The sequence below is a fragment of the Brassica rapa genome, chromosome A01 (assembly GCF_000309985.2).
Source record: "Brassica rapa cultivar Chiifu-401-42 chromosome A01, CAAS_Brap_v3.01, whole genome shotgun sequence".
NCBI classification, from domain to species: domain Eukaryota; kingdom Viridiplantae; phylum Streptophyta; class Magnoliopsida; order Brassicales; family Brassicaceae; genus Brassica; species Brassica rapa.
This window is the reverse complement of record NC_024795.2, coordinates 12,519,673-12,540,735: the sequence shown is the minus strand read 5'-3', so window position 1 is coordinate 12,540,735 and position 21,063 is coordinate 12,519,673. Positions and strand designations below refer to the sequence as shown.

The 21,063-nt window shown below is 33.9% G+C and overlaps 4 protein-coding genes across 7 annotated transcripts; 3 read left to right on the top strand and 1 right to left on the bottom strand.

The window, feature by feature from the left end:
• Positions 1–83: 83 nt before the first annotated feature.
• Positions 84–6,069, top strand: LOC103872397 (protein S-acyltransferase 10). 4 transcript variants are annotated; one of them, XM_009150801.3, is made up of 11 exons: positions 84–4,130; positions 4,199–4,313; positions 4,384–4,458; positions 4,540–4,614; positions 4,751–4,867; positions 4,924–4,957; positions 5,043–5,152; positions 5,261–5,344; positions 5,435–5,518; positions 5,589–5,654; positions 5,781–6,069. In XM_009150801.3, exons 1-11 carry the CDS (start codon positions 4,058–4,060, stop codon positions 5,944–5,946), a joined length of 999 nt encoding a protein of 332 aa, XP_009149049.1. In that variant the 5' UTR covers positions 84–4,057; the 3' UTR covers positions 5,947–6,069. The 4 variants fall into 4 exon arrangements, with proteins under 4 accessions (XP_009149049.1, XP_009149040.1, XP_033145629.1 ...); XM_009150792.3 differs by having other exon boundaries at positions 4,727–4,867; XM_033289738.1 differs by lacking the exon at positions 84–4,130 and having other exon boundaries at positions 4,356–4,458.
• Positions 5,979–7,683, bottom strand: LOC103872413. Its single transcript, XM_009150812.3, has one exon. The coding sequence runs from the start codon at positions 6,899–6,901 to the stop codon at positions 6,065–6,067; it is 837 nt and encodes a 278-aa protein (XP_009149060.1). The 5' UTR covers positions 6,902–7,683; the 3' UTR covers positions 5,979–6,064.
• A 5,627-nt stretch (positions 7,684–13,310) lies between these two features.
• LOC103872391 (protein STRICTOSIDINE SYNTHASE-LIKE 5) lies at positions 13,311–17,730 on the top strand. Its single transcript, XM_018653290.2, has 5 exons — positions 13,311–14,416; positions 14,723–14,771; positions 15,140–15,401; positions 15,486–15,609; positions 15,732–17,730. The coding sequence occupies exons 1-5, from the start codon at positions 14,018–14,020 to the stop codon at positions 16,005–16,007; spliced, it is 1,110 nt and encodes a 369-aa protein (XP_018508806.1). The 5' UTR covers positions 13,311–14,017; the 3' UTR covers positions 16,008–17,730.
• Positions 17,731–18,900: 1,170 nt separating this feature from the next.
• On the top strand, positions 18,901–20,441 carry LOC103872381 (protein STRICTOSIDINE SYNTHASE-LIKE 5). Its single transcript, XM_009150771.3, has 4 exons — positions 18,901–19,350; positions 19,439–19,749; positions 19,833–19,956; positions 20,041–20,441. Exons 1-4 carry the CDS (start codon positions 18,949–18,951, stop codon positions 20,317–20,319), a joined length of 1,116 nt encoding a protein of 371 aa, XP_009149019.1. The 5' UTR covers positions 18,901–18,948; the 3' UTR covers positions 20,320–20,441.
• Positions 20,442–21,063: the final 622 nt, after the last annotated feature.

Genomic DNA, 21,063 nt, shown 5'->3' with positions numbered 1-21,063 from the left:
GCATTCTGTTTCTGACTTTTTCTTAGTTTTTAAAACAAGTGTCTCATGACTCTCATCACCTTAGTTTTCACTTGTTAACAGGCTTGAAGTTTATTTGATAATTAATAATTTACAATGCAATCCACGCCATCTTTAATGTAAACCTTGCTGGAGACGGAAGTGTCTGTTGCCGTTGAGAAAATAGTAAACATTCCACGCCATTATATGACTACCATAAGACGCCATGCATGTTGCACGTTTTTGTCAATTTACTCTGAAAGTACTTATTCAAAATCTTAATTGTTTCTGATTCTTACTTTTCCATCCAGGGTAATTCAACAAAGGAGGCTGACCCTAAGTTGAAGACTTGATGCTTATATCTGAACTCAAAATAAAGTAGTGAGGATTTTAAGTGTGATTTGCAGAAACCTAGTCAACACTGTAGATCATATTTTGCAGCCATGTAGAGACTAGAGAGAAAGGTTGAACTCAAACGTGAGTATTATTATAATTTAATTTCTTTACATATTATTTTCCCATTTAGTTGCTTAGTGTTATTTTAATGAGACACTGATATTAAAGAAAGAATGAAGCATGTTGATAATCTGTCTGTAGAGCAAGAGATCTGGTACAGTTAAGAGTTTTGATATATTTTGAAAGTATTTAAGAAATATATTTGGGTAAAAAGAGAGGTAACGTGTGTTGTGCATGAATTTATGGCAATGGTGGTGGACCGGAGAAGGTTAATGCAGCCAGAGAGAAGTAAATACATATGGGTGTGCAATAGTTCTTCGCTTCCCACCCATACTAACCAGACAAAAAAAAAGAATCTGGTTTTTACTAAGCTCTGGTGTTACAATGTGGCATTAAAAGGTTTCACTTGAGAATCTTCAATGGGGAGAGAGAGAGAGAGAGAGAGAGAGAGAGCGGTCATTAGGGTTCATGACTGGCTTGAGGTTTTCAAAAGCAGAAAGATAGAGAGAGAGAAAGCAGTAAGACCATTAATAGTTGCAGGCGGCCAGTGTCCCCATCTCCTTCTGCGAGATTCCCTCATATTTATTATAGAGAGCATCTTCGATGTTGTTTTAACTTCTTCCTCCAATCTTTTTTGGTTATAGTATATATTATTTTTAAAAATGTTATGAACCTCAAGAAGGAAAGGCATAGGAACAGACAAAGGAGTTTTGGTTCTCATTGCATAGCCAGTTTAGTTTGAATCGATGGATACATGTGTAATGGAAGTTAAAATAAGGAGAGAGAGTAAAGAGAGAGAGAGTGAAGAGGGTGGTGACCTAGCTTTTGTGCATTGGTAGTAGATGTGGTTTTAATGCTCCATACCTTCCATTGCCTTCTCTCATCATACCCCTAATTTAATTCCCTCTCTCCTTTATAACTCCCACCACAGACATTCTCACTTTCTCCTCACACTTCCCCTCACACTGTCCATCTTTCTTTATTTTCATCTATAGGCTTCCTCTCAACCAGCACGAAAGAGTCCCCTTTGATATTGGCCTGGTTCATTCAGATCTTCTTGAACCATATATGCATTCTCTTTGATATCTGATTGAGCCGCGCCAATATCTCAGTGCTCTCTCGTAGATCTACCTCTGTTTTTGTTTCTTGTAGATCATCTACCTCTTATATTAATTGAGTTTTGCTTATGTGTGTTGAAAATGGAGAAACTCTGTTGATGGTTTTATTGATGCAAACTCTATAAAGGTAACTGATCTTGCTTATAACTTTCAGATTCTTTAGATTCAAGTCAACTACCAGATAATATAGTGTCTCTCCATGGAAGCCTTACCCTTTCTTCCCATCCAAGGTACCCCTAGCTTCGGTCCCAAGTATAAATCTCTTCCACTGCTTGTGATTCGCTTTGCTTTATATAATCTATGGATCCTTTTAGAATGTATATTTCTTACTACTTTCCATGAAATAAGTTGAGAGAATGTCAGCTAGACTGATGATGTTGTTTATGAGTAAAGTTGCAGGTTATTAGGGTTAACTAGTTACATATACAAAAGTCACAAAGCGGCCGGTGAGTTTGCTTAAAAGCACAATGGTGTTATGTAGATGTCACAAGCACAGGAGAGGTAGAATTAGAAACAATGGCAAACTTTAGAGTTAGTTCATGGGAATTAATGGGAGAGAATCTGACGAGCACGAGCATGCATATAAGATGAGGCTATTCTAGGCAGCTTGTCTCCTCACAACCACTCCTTTCGCCACCGCCTCTTTGAGTGCTCTAAACGCTCTCCTTCCCTACACCACTAGCAATGGTCAACTTTAAACAAAGGATTTAACATTTGCACCCAAAAGAAAAACTTAAAACAAGGTTTCGAATTGAAATGTGTTTATCTCTTAGCAGGTGAGCTCTGTAGTAAGCTTGGATTTTAATGGCGGCAATGTCTTTTTTAGTTGTGATATTTCTGTGAGATCGGCTAAGAAGTTTCCTCCTTACAATCTTTTGGGTTGGCCATGTTGGGAAAGCCTTGTCTTCTGCTTTGGTTTTGTTTTAATAAACAGAAACGTGGAGAAGGAAACGTAAACAGTAAATAAAAGTGAAGACGTTGGCTTTAAGGGAACGAGATGATGTGCTCTCCATTTTTATTTGTTTATCTTAAGATTCTTAACGAACGAACGTGCTCGCATGCTCGTTTCTTTCTAGTTTCTACTTGATTATGTTTGCCTTTTGTTTACTACTTTTGAAGACAAGAAAAGTGTTTGGTCTTCTTTTTACATTTACTTAATAGTCCTGTCAACAAAATAAAGGAAGGAAGCTTCTTTAGATTTTTGACTTGAACCGGAGTTGAAGACGATCATTATATACTTTATTTATTATTTTGTTTTTAATCACGTTAAAGTTTTTTTATATTTTCCAGTAAAGTTTACCATCAATTTTTTTATATATTTCAATTTATATTTTAGTTTTTAACTAAAATGCATTTATCAAAATGTAAAAAAAAACAATATTTCAAATACAAAATAGAGCATCAATTTAAATTCGACGAATTTTTATATAAGTAAATTTAAATATATATAAACAACTCACAAAGTGACACATATTTTTGAATCTCATAATTTTATTGGAGTTTAGAAAAATATATTTTAAATTTTTTAATTATTTTAATACTGAGTACTTAGGCAGAAATCCAAGTGCTAATGCTTATATTTCAAACTAATTAAATTAAAACACTTTAAAGAAAATTCATTGTTCTTATTTTCGAGTATTTAATAGACATGGAAATGATACGCAAATAGATTGGACGAAACCCAGCTCAGTATTATCATAGGCTCTAAAGTCTAAAACAAACAAAAAATAGATTTATTTTATATGTATTTTAGTACTTTTTTCCTTTTATATATTTTTAATAAATCTATATAATAAATGCCAACAAAATAAAGGAAGGGAGATTTACAACTATAAATACTCTCTTCGAACAAGAGGAAGAGAAATAGTTTCTATAAATAACACTTTCATCTTTTATATTTTATTTAATTGTCTTAACTCAACAGAAGATTTCTTTAGATCGATTGAAAACTATAAATACGATACTATTAACTTTGTCTCAAAAATCACTTGATCATAAGTAGAGTTTTTTTTTTATATATTCCATATATTTGTTCTCAGTCCAGTTGAAATTTAGACTCAACAGACTCTAACTCAACCATCAGAACATAATTAGGAAACCGTCGTATCGTTTTGATAAGTTGTCTGGCCGCTAGATTTGGATTTCAAGTCCGTTCATCCTCCCCAAGTTGAAATCGGCTTCTCGGAACCATTTTGCATAAATAACTAAATCTAAAGGCCCATAGCTTTCCAAGTTTTCTATATGGGCCTAATTTTCAAAAATAGGCCCAACTAAAGTAAGATGTTCAAACACAATCTGTTTTCATCTCCATCGTCTTGTTTGCGGCTCAAGAGAAATTCAGGCAATGGCCAACTAATAATCTCTACTCGCTCTGTCGAGTTTGGACAGCAAGTCTTCAAGATTGCATCTTATTCTGTCTTGGTGCGCGATTCTCCCTGTCTCTCTCTCTTCCAATGTTTGCCTGAGAGAGAGAGAGAGAGTCAACCATGGGCGTTTGCTGTCCTGTTATTCGAACCAGGGACCGTCTTCTCCTGAACCTTCCTTGCCTCTCTGATCCTGGTAACCCCTAATTATAATGTCTCCTATCTTAAGTTGTGATTCACTAAACCCAAATTGGTTGTTTGCAGTAGGAAGATCTTCTCTGTTTCTGAAATTGGCACTAGTTGCTCTCCACCTCGTCTTCATCGGCTTCCTTCTCGTTTGCGATGCTCAATTCATCGAGAAAACTAGGCTACATCCATGGTACTTCCTCATCTCCTTTCGCTTACTCAATCACCTCTAAAGATCTCTTTTTTTTCTGTTTTCTTTTCAGGTACATGTCCTCTTACTTCTTCTTCTTCTCTGCCACACTTGTCCAGTATTTCGTCACTTCTGGCTCTTCGCCTGGGTAATCGAAACTATATATATATATATATATATTCATTTGTTTTAGCACTGTCCCTGTGGTACTAAAAGTTTTGTCTTCTAGGTATGTTATTGATGCAATGAGGGATGTTGACGAAACCAATGCAATAATGTACAGAAACGCACCTACCACATCTTTGTAAGACGTGTTATTATTATCCTTCTCGTCCACTAAGAAACTTCAGCTTCTGTCTGTGTGTCACACACTCTTGTTGTTGTGTTTATACTTTTTCGTTATGTCATTATTTAAGCGAAGGCATACAACATGCTTCCAGAAAAACTGGGAGCGTAGTGATTACTGTCGAAGGAGAATCAGCATCAGGTGGCAGAAGGACTCCAAGTTCCTGGCAGAAGATGGTTATGGACTTGTACCCTCCTGGAACCTCTTTAAGGTACCTATTACTATTTATTAGTAGGAAGGAGTGTTACTGATACTGAATTGTTGCAGAAATTTGACATGCGGGTATTGCCATGTGGAGCAGGTAAAAACATTTCAATCTCCTTATGTTTCATTTGGCCTATTATAGTTGCTCAACTTGTTTTTTTTTCTTCCTAAATGTTTTGCAGCCTCCGCGAGCCAAGCATTGTCATGACTGTGATCGATGTGTTCTTCAGTTTGATCATCACTGTGTTTGGTTGGGAACTTGTGTTGGCCAGAAGAACCATTCTAAATTCTGGTAAAGAAGCCCTACAAAAAGCTCAAGTTGCACTCTGTTCATGTTAAGAGGTACCAAAGCTGGACTGTTATTTAAGTTTGATGTTTTGTTTTGTTTCCATGATCTCAGGTGGTACATATGTGAAGAGAGTGCTCTATCCATCTGGACACTCATCATGTACATTGACTTCCTGACTAACGTAGCCAAGCCTTGGTATTAATACCTTTTTTTCATCTACTTCTCGTGTTTTGGCCTAGTTGTAAGCAGATCCTAATGCGTTGAAACATGAATTAATGTGAACAGGTGGAAGAATGCAATTATCATACTACTCCTTGTCGTATTGGTGATCTCCTTGATATTTGTGCTGCTTCTTTTGCTTTTTCACAGGTGTGTGTGTATTCACATCTTCCTGATACTTATACGTTTTCTTCTAATTGCTTACGTTGGCTTCCTGCAGCTACCTCATTCTGACGAATCAAAGCACTTATGAACTTGTGAGACGAAAACGTATTCCATACATGAGGTATCTCAACTCATTTTCTATAGTAATCAAGTTACTTTAGAGAGAACCTAGTTTCTTTGTATAAATGTTGAAACGTGACTGTTGCTCGGTTGTTTACATTGGTTAGCTTATTAATGTTTTTGTTAGGAATATGCCGGAACGAGTGCATCCTTTTAGCAGAGGAATCAAGAGGAATCTATACAACGTCTGTTGCGGCAACGATACTCTAGACTCGTTGCCCACTGCCTACGAACTTGAGGATAGATCAAGATCCTACACTTGCTTAGATATGCTGAAATGTCGCTGTTGCTAAGTTTTTTTTTTCTTTTTTGGGGGTTTGATCAGTGAAGGTAACATGTTTTGTCTTAAAATATGAGTGAAGTTGTATACATATATACACATGGACTCCAGTGAATAAAAATAAAAACTAATCATATATTCAAAGAGACTATGTTCAAAAGAGAGACTCTAGCTTGGATCATACGCCTGTACAAGCTTTCAAGCGTCTCCTCCAGATCTTCAGCTACAATATCGACTTTATCTAAGCTTGTGTTCAGTGACTTGATTCTTTCCTTCTTTATCTCTTTCGCCGTGCAGAATCTTTGTAGTTCTTCATCCATCAACTGGTACTCGTTTCTGTGTCCTGTCTGAACTTGAGCACCTGTATTAGTAACGTTCTTGATCACCAGTTTGGTAACTAAAGCCCACTTAGAAGGCCTAGGCTTTGGTACTGATGTGGATAACGACAGCAAGACTGTCCTAAAAGAAAGACATGTCTGGGAACAAACTTGTCGGAGCAGTGTGATCAAATGATGAGTTGGCCCTGAGTAGGAGTGATCGGCATGTTTCAGCAACAAGAGTAGCTTAGCTAGATCCTTGTGAACCGCTTTCCTGGAGCGGATAAAGGATATAACGTGGCGGCGGATGGTGGAATCTCCACCGTGTCTCCTCCGTCTGAAAGCAGAACGGAGGTCACGGAGAGAGTCCTTGATGCGGCAAGTGATGTCTCTTAGCTTGGAACACAAGTCAAGGTGTACAAGGGATAGATCAAGAAGATGAGTAAAGAAGGAGTGATGAGGGAGTAGTAATGAAGAAGGTGATTCGTTGAAGAGATGAGAGACGGAGTGGTAAAGCTGTGACAGAAGTGAGAGGCTGTTATTATTATTATCTGTAGGTAGCTTCTTGAGGAGGAGTTGGATATGACTGAGACCACTTGAGTGTAGCCGAGATGGTAAGCTAGAAGATCGAACGTGGTAGGAGGCAGCCATTGAAGATGAAAATAGAGAGAAGCTTTAGCTAGAAAGAAGCTGAAGTTGAATATATATAGACTAGGGACAGATAGGTCAAATGAAATAGTATTTAGACTTGTGAATGTAAAAGACACGTGAAGGGGACAAAGTTGATTTGTTCAATCAAAGCCTACTTAATGTTCTTTCTTTTTATGTCTCTCTCAGTTAATTATAAAATTTAGTTCCACATCTACCTAATTTGCTAATTTCATGTTTAAGTAGGTTCATAGCTAATATTATCTCTCTTTTATGTAAAAAAGATAGTTGAGGTGCCAACTTAGATCTTTTATTAAAAGAATCAAAATATTGTGTCATGACTCCAACTTTGGGTGTTGATAAACATGTCTGGTCATGTGTATTTAGACGCCTAAAGCAAAAAAAAAAAATTATTTTTGGCCATAAATTATTACACCAAAAAAATTGATATCTTAAAACTTCTATATAATTTTTTTTCTTACAAAATTTAGCGCTTAAACCGGGTGCTTTTCGAGTTTTATCTCAGAGCCGACCCTATTGATAAACACCATCGTGTGCATGAATATATGGATTGTATGTTACTTAATTAGTGGCATATATTTTCTCATATTTGTGTGATCAGAGGAATTCAACATAATCTAAACACCAAAATAATTAAACTGATAATGCTTTAGAAAAGCTGGTGGTTGAATAATACTATATACGGGTCCGTGTGCACGAGTGTCTTGTTAAAACTTCCAGAGGAAACGATACTACCTGGTTGTAATAATAATTAATCAATTACAATCGCACCGCCTTCCTTTCCTTACCTAGTTTGAATTCATGAACGTGACTCGTTACTATCAAAGTACAGCCTGCAAACTGATTCTCTCATCTCTTTAGATATTTATTCAAATATCTATCAAAAACTATTACGCTTTTCATCTTTATCGAAAAGGCTTCTCATGTAATATCTTCCCGTGCCTTTGGATATGTTTTCAGGTTTGCATAATAGATATTTCATTTTGAGATATTTCATTTGAGATATTTCCTTTGAGATATTTCCTTTTGAGATATTTCTATCGTATGCATGTATCACCCAACTTAATCCAGTTGTTGGTTCTACGTACAAAATAACCTACACACGATTATCCAATCAATCTTTCTTTTTCTTTACATATTTAACCTATAGTAATAAACTAATAACCAATCCAACAAACACGTCAGATGTATGCAAGAAGTTTTTATTGTTGTTAAACATATAGAAGAAGTTGGTTTAAAGGAACTATGTTGTGATGAACATGGAAAGATTTGGCCCATCAGCCATGTGAAGTTACGTTACTCTTGGATGGGCCCTCCGTTACATAATAATAGCAACTACTGTTGTGATGCTGCATTACACTTGTTTCTTTCATTCGCAATCTTATTTTGTTTTGTTTGTTTGTTTTGTCATGTTGTGTAATGATGGTGCCACCATTGCCATAATTGGTGAGCCATTGTCCCCATCACCTCACTTCTATTTGCCGCCTCTCCAAGTCTCCATAACTTTCTCTTCTTTGTCTTTTCCTTTCTTCTCTTGATTCAACAAAGCATCTAACAAGATATTAGTTATCAAAATAGTATATTATAGATGATTTAGGGCCCATTTGCATACTTGGAGAGAGAGTCTATCCGTAGGCTGCACCTTCCTTTGGAAATTAGTCTGGGTCCTTCTATAGGTCCGGGATACCCTCAGGTTAAAAAAAAAAATAGTATATTATAGAGAGAATTATAAAAGGTGTGAAGAAGCCCTTTCTGTTCATCCATTCATGTTTTCTTTATGTATTACAAAACCAAAACCAATGGTATATGAGCCAGTCTTTACTTAATTATGAAATGTGATTTATATAAAAACCATGCACTGGCACTGTAATTATTGTTTGTTCACAAAATGTTATTTGTATTAGTTTTATTCTTATCCATATAAGTTCTGTTTCTTTTTAGATAAATTAACTAAAAGAATATATTAACAAAAGCTACAATGAATCTTGATAAACCATTGAAATATTTATAAATATGAAAATCTTAATTATCACATACAATGAAGGGGAACAAATGAAATAGGAGTATAATATTGTATTGAAATTTGCTTGCTGTCTAGATTTATTATCAGTTACTGTCTTAGGAAAACAAAAATGCAAACCAGGCTATACAAGAAAAATAAACTCGTTATTTTTTTTTTTTGTAGAACCTGTTACAGTTGTTTATAGTAGAACCTGTTATAGTCCTTATGATTAAATAAGTACAATATAAAATTGGAATGGGGCCGGCGTGTTAGCAAACTTGAGCTGTTGCGTGTAACGATGTATATATGGGGCCGGCGTCTTAGCAAACTTGAACTGTCTTCATCAACGTTGTTGTGCACAGCAACATGAACAGCTATCGAAAGGGGGGAAATGGCCAAGGCGGTCATCTCAGAGTCATCCAGCTTCTTCAGGCCAAGTAGAAGCTTGCTAGTCTCTTGCTTGATCTTCCTTCTGAAGAGGAAGAACCCTTTGATCTAAACTTTCTATGGATTTTCCTTGTCTCCTAAGTAAAGATTGAAGGTTGAGGAGATGCTCCCTGAGAGTGAGGATTAGGTTTCTCGCTGCATCGCAACTGTCTAGTAATGTGGTTGACACGTCAAGAGAATGTTCAGCTTGAGCGGTGGGAAGCGAGGATTAAGTTTAAAATATCCAAAAATATTCGGGAATTCGGCAAAAATTTAATGTCGTTAAATGTTGACATTAAGTGAAATGACGTCATTTCATTTGAAAACAAAACTAAGTAGATCCCTAGTTTCGAACCCATGTTGATTAGGTTAAATGACAAGGTATTTTACTAGAGCTGAAAATTTTAGTTTTTATCTGTGGGTCCTGCTCCGTTTGATCTGCTGCGAGGCGGGTGCGGGTCGGCCAATTCGAAAAATTCAACATGCAGGTACGGGTGTGGATCGAGTCGATTCTATGCGGAGCGGATGCGGATCGATCGATTTTGAATCGCGGGTACCCGCTAACCCGCAAAAAATAAAAAAATAAAAAAAAAAAAAATTCGAAAAATAATATATATTTTCGTAAAAAATATATAAAATACTATAAATTCAGAAAATAATATATAATTTTATTATTTATTAGAAAATAAGTATTATATAATTAACTATAATTAAAATAATTATTTTATTAAAATTTATATTATCCGCGGGTCCTGCGGGTTACCCGCAAACTTGGGCGGGGCGGGTGAGGGTATGTGAATCTTTCTTTGCGGGTCATGCGGGTCGAAGTTTTGAATAAAAAAAATGAGTCGACCCGCGGGGCGGGTTGACAGAAAAATTTAACAGAAAAATTTAATATCGTTAAATATTGGCGTTAAGTGAAACGACGTATAAAGATCTTTGGTTTCGAACCCAGGTTGATTGGATCAAAAGACAAGGTATTTTATCACTAGGCTAGTGACCCTTTCAATGGAGTTACTAATACATTTCATTTTATTTGGTACTCATTGAATATAAAAAAATTCTCTGAAAACTTATAAAGATCTTTAAAATTCCAAAAGATTAAAAAATATAGAAATTTTTTATAAAATTAATTTCGAAACTAAAACTAAAAATAAAATTTTATTTTTTCTTTAAAATATCAGAAATCTTCCAAAAGTTTTATTTTTTTAAAAAACAATTGCTAAAAGTTGAAATTAATTATATACACATAAAAAGATACACACATATTAAAATTAAATTAAAATGCTTAAAATAAATATTGTACCCATTATGAGTGCGATTTTAATTTTTAGCTGATAATTGTAACTTTTATTTTTTTGCATTTTCTTTGAATTTTTAAATTTTTTGGAATTTTATTTTTAAAATTATTTTGGAATTTTTAATTTTTTTGGAATTTCATTTTTTTTAAAAACAATTGCTAAAAGTTGAAATTAATTATACACACATAAAAAGAAACTCACTTATTAAAATTAAATTAAAATGCTTAAAATAAATATTGTACCCATTATGAGTGCGATTTTAATTTTTAGCTGATAATTGTAACTTTAATTTTTGCATTTTCTTTGAATTTTTAAATTATTTTTGGAATTTTATTTTTAAAATTATTTTGGAATTTTTTCATTTTTAACAATCAAAAATATTTATAATTTAATTTTAATATTACTTTTTCTTGAACATTTTATATTTTTGGAATTTTAAAGATCTTTTTAAGTTTGTAGAGATTTGTTTTTAGATTCAATCATTACCAAATAAAATTAAATGTGTTTGTAACCTCACTGAAAGTGTCAGTAGCTCAATAGTAAAATGCCTTGCTATTTGTTCCAACCAACTTGAGTTCGAAATCAATGATCTACTTCTTTTTATTTTAAAATCATATAAAACGACGTCGTTTCATCTCATTTGAAAACGACATCGTTTCACTTAACGCCAACATTTAACGTCTAGTTAACGTTGCCTTAACTGTGGGTTCACGGTGTGTAATATGGTCAGTCAATCTAAGTTGCTTATAAACTAAAAAAGTCAACAAAAGTAAAGTATTTTTTTGGCCAAGCTCGAGTACAGATTTTTTTTTGATAATTCGTGCAAAGTTTGTGTTTTTTTTTTGCCGAATTTTCAAAAATATTCTATATGAATTTTTTTTTTTCATCATACACCTTGTAAAATATTTTTTATAATATTTTTTAAAAAAATATTTTAAAAGTTAAATAAATATTAATTTAGAGGTCCAAAATTTTTTTGTCCGAATGTCCATAAAATTATTAAGCCTGGCATGCATAGACATGGAGATGAAGAAAGCCTTGAAGGCTCTTTTATATGCTATGTTATGAACGTTAAACCAATTTCAGAGGACCAGAGCTAGATAGAGACATGGGCACATTTCTCGCTGACCATTTCAGAGTACAACGCTTTTTGTTTAATCTCATTGTTCTAGTTTTATCCCTTGTTCTAAAACGCGTCCGCGTAGCCGCAAACGCGCCCGCGTAAACGCTACTCGCAAGCCTAGCGTTTCGATTAAGGCCAATTCGGTAAAAAAAATCGCCGGTTTAATAATCGGCCGCTTAATCACATTAGGCGCCATTAACCCGATTAATAACCGATTTATTTAACTTTTAAAAGTTAGGCCCAACAAAAAGTGAGCCCAAATTAAATTGTTGCTGAGTGACTTCAACAAAGGGGGAGATCATGATTATATATAGTGTCGGTACACGTTCATTGCTTTCCCGATGTATCGATGTGGGATGTTTTTGAGATACACTTGTGTCTTTCATTTAATATTTTAGTGGACTTTTTGTTGGGCTTTCGAAGTCTTTATATTTTACTATGTTTCAAATTTAACAACTTTGTGAATTATTGTTGGGCTTTTCGATATGCTATATATTTATGTAGCAATTTGTTTTTCTTTTGTTTAAAAACTTTGCCACTAAAACTTTTTATTAGAAATCTAAGTTTTTTATATCTTGTATTACTATATTTAAATTGTGATAGATATAATTATATGTTTGTGATCTAATTTGGTATGTATTTACAAATGTATAATTTTAGTACCATATATATTTTATACATAAACATGTATTATATACATAAATACATAGTATTATACATATAAATAAGGTATTATACATATAAAAGTACAAAAAATTCTGCCCCGCGTACTCCCCGAATTTTCCCGATTTTCTAATAAATCGCTAGGCCCGGATGTGCCGCACGCGTAGCGCCTAACGAGTTTCCGAACAAGGGTTTTATCCATTCGTTATTCACTTTTTTGTCTTTTGTTATGGACAGCTTCCCAAGATAACCGCGGAGAGAAAGATGTTGTACCCTTAAGAAAGTTATTTTATTAAGAGAAATCTTAACTTAGTATCTATCTTGTATATTAAAATAAAAGTCACAAACTTGATTAATGTGTGATTTTTTTAAAAAATAAACCTAATGGATCTATTCATAAAAAGTCATGTTACATTTAATTTCTAATTTTATCATTTAAATTTTGGGCATACCCGATATTTTTATTAGACTATCAGTAATTGGATTTAAATAATAGATGATCAATTAGATTTATAGATAGTATAATTAAATAGATATAATTTAATGTTGAAATACTAAACCTCCATATGTTAAATATTTAAATATTTATCGATGTTAACTTTTAAAATTATAAAAAAAAATTAAAATAACAAAAATCATATTATCTAACAATGATTAATCTTTACTACCTTAGACCAATGAAAACAAATTTTAAACTGTATAGTCTATTTTAAAATTAAACAAAAACTAAATGTTTAATTATTTACTCAATAATATAAATCTATGAAGCGAAAAGTTTAATTTTTTAAAAAAATTCTAAATTTGTGAAATGTGACAATATCTTTGAATATGACAATAAAAAATATTTTACTAATCTTTATATACATAGTTACGATTTTAATAATGAAATAATAATCCAAAAATATATATATAGTAGAAGATACAAATACATGTAAAAGTTTAAAATAATCTATTCAATGAAAAAATATACCGTAAACTTATTATGTTTTAAAAATTGATAAACACATATTATAATATATACCAATTTAGAATTGAAAACAAAATATGTATATAAAAATAAATAAAAACAAAGATCCGCGCGGTTGCGTGCTTATAAGGGAGATATGATAAGTCATATATATATAATTAGCAACTTTGAAAAACCAAGCTTTATATAATAAATTTTTTTATCAAAATTCGTTTTTATTATCTTATTATATATATGTGTAATAATTATATATTTAAACACATGTCATAATATTACAAGAAAAAATATTATCAAATAGTTTTTTGCGATTAACTTTTGATTAGGATTTTAAAAAAGGAAAATTACTATTTAATAATATTTTAATTACTTTTTAATAAAATTCGTTTTTGTTAATATCTTAATATAAATATATAATTAATTATGAGATAGATTAACACATGTCACAATCTTAAAATATATAATTACTATGTGTCAAGATCATGTTAATTAGCAATTTTGAACAACCAAACTTTATATAACAAGATGATTGCCACATCAACTGTAACGTGTAGTTCTTTTATAACTAGAAAGTTTGGAGTTGTTCAACATTTTCCACAAACCCCAATCCATTCTCATAATGCCTCTCTTCTTCTCCCTACGTTTTCTCTTATTCTCCGCCATCGTCGCCCTCCTCGCTTCCATCGTTCTCTACCGGTTCGACACGTTTGACCCAGCTCCTCTTCCTTCCGATGCATTAGTATACTCCACTGACTCTATCCCACCGCTTATCAACAACCAGTTTCTAACCGGAGCTGAGTTTATCGGTGCTGGGCTTCTCAACAGCCCCGAGGATATCGCCTACCACAGAGACTCGGGACTCATCTATACTGGTTGTGTTGATGGATGGGTGAAACGAGTCAAGGCTTTCGAGTCAGCTAATGACTCTGTAGTAGAGGACTGGGTCAATACCGGCGGTAGACCACTCGGCCTCGCTTTTGGACTACACGGTGAAGTAATTGTAGCAGACGCATACAAGGTTTAGTTGTCGTGTTTATTTTTAATGTCCGAACAGGGTGAATTTAGACTATTTAATTAATAGGTACACTATTGATAAAATAAAAATAAAAATGCATATGAAAAGGATGGAACATGGGAAAATAATGGTGCACAAGCAGATTTTACCATATGTTTTTTTTTGAACTTTGGCTTAACAAAATTTTAATGTTTTTACATACATAATTTTGAATGTTAATATAAATTTAGGTGCACGTGCCCCCACACCTTATAACCTGGCTTAGCCACTGTGTCTGAATGACGTGACGAATTTTGTGCGTGCGTGTAGAGGCTGTTGAATATAAGCGATGACGGGAAGAAGACAGAGTTGTTGACGGATGATGTGACAATCCGCCCCGTGGAACTACCCGCCCATGGGCCCTAGGCTCACAGCGCTGCAGCGCACCGACCCCAACCCCTCTATTATGAGTTCTCTCTAACTCCATAATTAGGTTGTTGGTGAGCCTCGAACCCATGACCTCACCCTTTAACAGCATTCCCACAGGACAAGCTGTCACCAATTGAACTGCAGATCAATTGGTGACAACTCATCCTGGAGGAGTGTTGTTAAAGGGTGAGGACCTGGGTTCGAGTCTCACCAACAACCTAATTATGGAGTCAGAGAGGACTCATAATGGAGGGGTTGGGGTCGGTGCGCTGCAGCGCTGTGAACCTAGGTTCCTAGTGAGAGGATGGGTTGTCACAGATGAAGCGGAAGGAGTGAAGTTCAAGCTCACTGATGCAGTCGCCGTTAGAGATAACGGCGTTTTGTATTTCACAGATGCTTCTTACAAATACAACCTCCATCACTTTGCGTTTGATATATGGGAAGGCAAACCACATGGTCGACTCATGAGCTTTGACCCCATTACACGAACCACACGTGTCCTACTTAGAGACCGATACTTCTCTAATGGTGTCTCTATGTCTCCTGACCAAACCCATCTCGTCTTCTGCGAAACCCCCTTGTCCTGTCTCTCTCTCTCTCAACTCTGTAATCTCTTCTCTGTGAAATAAATACTCATCTCAACTTGTGTTCTTGTTGTTCTCAGAAGAAGATGCAGCAAGTATTACATCAATGAGGAGCGTGTTGAGGTGTTTATTGAAAGCTTACCAGGTTATCCAGATAACATCCGGTACGATGGAGATGGTCATTACTGGATTGCAATGCCTTCGGTACTATATACACAATTTGAAATTTTCAACATTATGATTTTCAATCAAGATTTTTGCCTTCCTACAAGATTCAGCTTTGGTATCATCATTTTTTTCCTAATTGTTTTGAAAATAAAAATCAGGGAGTAACAACTTTGTGGAAGCTCTCGTTTAGATACCCTTTCATAAGGAAACTTCAAGCCCTCGCGGCTAAGTACGGCTTCAACACCATTATGGAGAATGCTGGCGTTTTGCAGGTGGATCTGGATGGGAAGCCCATCGCGTTGTACCATGATCCTAAACACTCTCACGTAACCAGTGGAGTAAAGATTGGGAAATATCTCTATTGTGGGAGTCTTTTGGATTCACACATACTCCGACTCGATCTCCTCAAATATCCTGCACAAAAGAGGCTTTGAACTCCTCCGCTTATTGTCATGTCACTGCCACTCAATGTAAACCCATGGTCCATGACAAAGATGATGATATGATCTTTCTTTCTCGAATATTAGTAACGTGAAACAGTGATTCCAATAAAACTTTCAGTGTGTAGGACATAGTAATTCATATATAATGGTATGGACCAGTATAGTATATTTGTAACATAAACCGATCCATTCAAAACCAATTTGATGGAATAAGGCTAGTATAGTTGTAACATATATTATAAAACGGGTTTTCATGTTTTTAGTTTTTATTTGTGTGGGTAATTTGGTCTTCAAAATTATTCTAAAACTAGCCAAAGTAACATATTCAGCTCAGCTCAATCTATACTATTATTTATAAAGTGATTTAGCTTATTTGTCATGATTTTCATGATTTTAGGTGATTTAGCTTATTTGTCATGTTTTAATTAGGTTTAAGCTAAGTCATTAATTTATCAATAGTTTTTAGTTGAGTCTATAATTTATTAATTTATATAATATAATTTATTAATTTATATAATTATTTCAATTTTGCTTATTTATCTTGTTTTACATGATTTTAATCAATTTTGCTTATTTGTCATGTTTTTATTAGGTTTTAGCTTAGTCACTGATTTATTAATAATTTTTAGCTGAATCACTAATTTATTAATTTAAAAACAATATCCGTAATGAATTTTATATATAATTAAAAACGAATTTTGATTTAATAATATTTAAATCTATATGTTATATTAAAATTCTTATTTTCTTATTTGTCATATTTTATTAGGTTTTAAGCTTTTATATAGGTCATTGACTTATTATTAGCTTTTAACTGAGTATTTATTAATTTTCACAAAACCCGTAATGAATTTTATATATAATAAAACACACATTTTATTTTAATAATAATAAATTTATATGTTATATTAAATAATTAATTATAAACTAATATAATAAAATTATGAAAATATATTTAAAAATTAAGAAATTTTTTATATATATTGTGTTGTTATCTGAAAACAATACTTTTTCTTATAAAGTTAAAAAAACTAAGATATAAAACAGTTTATAATTAAAAATTAGTTTATATTGCCGATTTTTGGATTAATAAGACATAAAATAATAAGTATTCGTAAGATGATTATGCCCGCATGTGTGGGTAAAACCAGTGCCGGTCCGGACTTGAATGGTGCCTAAAGCGCATTAAAAAATAATGCCCTTTAACTATATTTATTTATTTTATATTTTAAGTTTGTTAGAAAAAATTATGCATCTTTGATTTAGTTTCAAAAGAAAATTATGCAAGATATTATCAACTTTTATTTTCTTTAGAAAAATAATTTACATAAAAATAAAAGCATTTTTGAATTGATTCTTTTCATTTTCTAATTTTTTTTATTAATTTTGAATAATTATTTTTTACAAAGTATGTACTCATTCACACATGATATAACATAGTTTATTTTTATAGATTTTAGTTTAAAAATACTAAAAAAAGAATAAAATGTCCAGTGGACAACAATAATTAAATTAGCAAAGACTGATTTTTTTTAACAAAATAAGATATTGAAAACTAAAACAAACAGATCGTTAAAACATAATTAACAACTATTAGTTTATCCAGTTTTATTTGAAATTGTATACTTTATATAAAGTAAAAATAATTGAGTGGACAAATGGAAATATAATTAAAAAAAAAACAAACTATCTGAAATGGAAGAAATTAAGATCTTTTACAAATCCATCGTATCTTAAAGATCACATGTCATTTGTTATGATTACCCTAAGAAAAGAATTTGTCTTGTCATATCATTACAAAAATAAAAATAAAGAAAAAATAGGCAAGAACTTGTTCGAACAGAACAACTGATGGACTAAATTCCAGGAACAAAAGCCACTATACCAAGGGAGTAAGATTGTACTTGGCGTCCCTAACCTTTTGTTAAACCTTGGCGCCCAAAGCCTTTGCTTTATGGGCTTTAGCCCAAGGCCGGACATGGGCAAAACATCTAGTTATTCGGTATTTTAGATTTTAAAATATGAAACAAAAAATATACTGAAAATTTGGGTATATTTTAGACCCGGTTAGGTAAATTTAGAAGAAAACCTCTGTTCAGTTCAGTTCGAAAATCTGGACCCGGTTTTATATTTGCATGCCTACTGTAGATGATGACTTTATGGATCATGGATCTAGAACCAGATCCATTTTACATCGATTTCAAATCAATTGCTAGATTGGTGATTTTGTATAATTAATTAATTTATTGTTAGCAGAGAGGAAGTGACTGGACTAACTATTCCTTTCAACTACTGATCCTATGATTTTCATTAACGAACATGATTTGAAAAATATCAAAACCAATCAGGAAATGTTGGTTTAAAGGTCGGAGGTATGATTTGGTAGTATTACATGCAGGAAGTGTTTGTTTTCATCACGTCATCACCTATTGAGTAATTTCGTTAGTCCACACTCCATGCATATCCAAATAACATTAGAGAAAAATTGATTACTAGGAGAGAATTCTTTAGATGGTAAAAGCGTTTTAAAACAAAACTTTGTTTTTAAAAAGAATCAAACTTAAATACACTTAAACGGTATAAGAAAAGTGATTAATTTGCGTTTCGTAATCTCATTTCCTAAAATGGTTTACAGTTGTTTCGTTACGAAATAACAAATCTTGTGGCTGAGGAAGGTTCAAAGCTTCTAACCATATCAAAACAGAGCCAGCTGATGTAGTAGTCTCACCCAGATCCTACTGAACACGACAAAAAATAAACGTATTGGGCCTAATGGAAAAATAGTCAAAGCCCATTAAATATGAAACTTAATGATTTAACTAAAGATTCTCTGAGTCAACGGTTGACTGCATACCAAACATGGTCCAAAACGTGTACGTCTTTCATAACCAATATTTGGAGTTGTTCACCATCTTCCACAAACCCTTTCTCAATGCCTCTTCTCTTCTTCTCACGTCGTTTTCTCATCTTCTCCACCATCATCCCCTTCATAGCATCCATCACTCTCTACCGTCTCGACACCTTCGACCCATCTCATCTTCCCGCCGATGCACTTGTCTACTCTACTACTTCCATCCCTCCGCTTGTCAACGACCAACTTCTCACCGGCGCTGAGTTTATTGGCGTCGGTCTTCTCAACAAGCCCGAGGATATCGCCTACGACCGAGACTCAGGTCTTATCTATACTGGCTGTTTAGATGGATGGGTGAAACGTGTCAAGGCTCTAGAGTCATGTAATGACTCTGTCGTAGAGGACTGGGTCAATACTGGCGGTAGACCACTTGGCCTCGCTTTTGGATTACATGGAGAAGTCATTGTCGCAGACGCCTACAAGGTTTGGTGGTCGTGACTCTTTTTGGATCTCGAATGTTTTTGAGCATCTTCAGTCAGATGATGATGATGTATTTGTGTGTGTGTGTTAGGGGCTGTTGAACATAAGCGATGACGGTAGGAAGACGGAGTTGTTGACGGATGAAGCAGAAGGAGTGAGATTTAAGCTCACCGATGCAGTCGCCGTTGGAGATAACGGCGTTTTGTATTTCACGGATGCTTCTTACAAGTACGATTACAGTCAAGCAAGCTTTGACTTTCTGGAAGGCAAACCGCATGGTCGACTCATGAGCTTTAACCCGACAACAAGAACAACTCGGGTCCTTTTAAAAGACCTATACTTCGCTAATGGCATCTCTATGTCTCCCGACCAAACCCATCTGATCTTCTGCGAAACTCCAGTGTCCTCTTTCTCAACTCTGTAATCTCCTCTTTATGTGCATTCATTGAATCATAATTTCAAAGTTGCTTTCTTTTTGTTATCAGAAGAAGATGCAGCAAGTATTACATCAATGAAGAGCGAGTGGAGGTATTTATTCAAAGCTTACCGGGTTATCCAGATAACATTCGGTACGATGGAGATGGACATTACTGGATCGCAATACCTAAGGTATTGATGTTTATCATGAGCTTATATCATCTTTTGTGTCTGTGTGTGTGATTACTGTTGAAAAGGTGTTGTGAATTAATACAGGGAGTAACAACGTTGTGGAAGCTGTCGATGAGGTATCCACTCTTGAGAAAAGTCACAGCCATGGTGGCTAAGTGGGGCTTCAATCTTATGTTCGCGGAGGATGCTGGCGTTTTACAGGTGGATTTGGATGGAAACCCCATCGCCTTTTACCATGATCATAAAATTAGTCACTTAACCACCGGAGTCAAGATTGGGAAATATCTATATTGCGGAAGTCTCTTGCATTCACGCATACTCAGACTTGATCTCCTGAAGTATCCTGCCCAAAAAAGTCTTTAAAACATCAAGTTTATGGAAAATAAACAAGTTTGTATACATCATCTTAGCTGTCACATTTTTAAAACCCACTTTGTCATGATAATAATGAAATTATTGAGATAATACTTTTTTTTGAACACTTATATATTCGAATGGTGATAATACTTTCTTTCTCTTTCGATTATTAGTAGCATGAATTATTGATTCGAAACACGTACACGGTGTAAGACCCACTCTAATACCTAGAGCTGGGCTGTGGGCATTCGGGATACCAAACGCAATTGGGTTTTGGATTTTTGGATTTATGAATTTCAATCCCATTCGGATATTATAAAAGTTCATTTAGATTTGGTTCAAGTTTAGTCATATAATATTTCTAAAAAATGGTTGTATCCAATAGAATATCGGGTTGGGATCTCAATCAGAATTTCGGTTCTAAAATATTGGTTTGTACTTAGTTAAACCAGAAAACCAAATAAGGATCCAATAAAATAAAGACCAAAAAAAAATTGAATAGGGAGAAATGCTCTTATCAGGACTCTTTTTGGTTATGTTGTAATTTTTTTATAAATGAAATTAGAGAGTAATGACAACAAAACTTGAAAACCAAAATCAAAACTATGTGCTAATACACCAAATCCGATGAACCTGAAGTGAAAATACATCGAACCCGGTAAATTGAACGCATGAGAATGATTCATTGAGGTTTCTCATTGTGAGGAATCGAAGCAAGATTATAAAGATGAGGAATTTAGGGGTATAAAT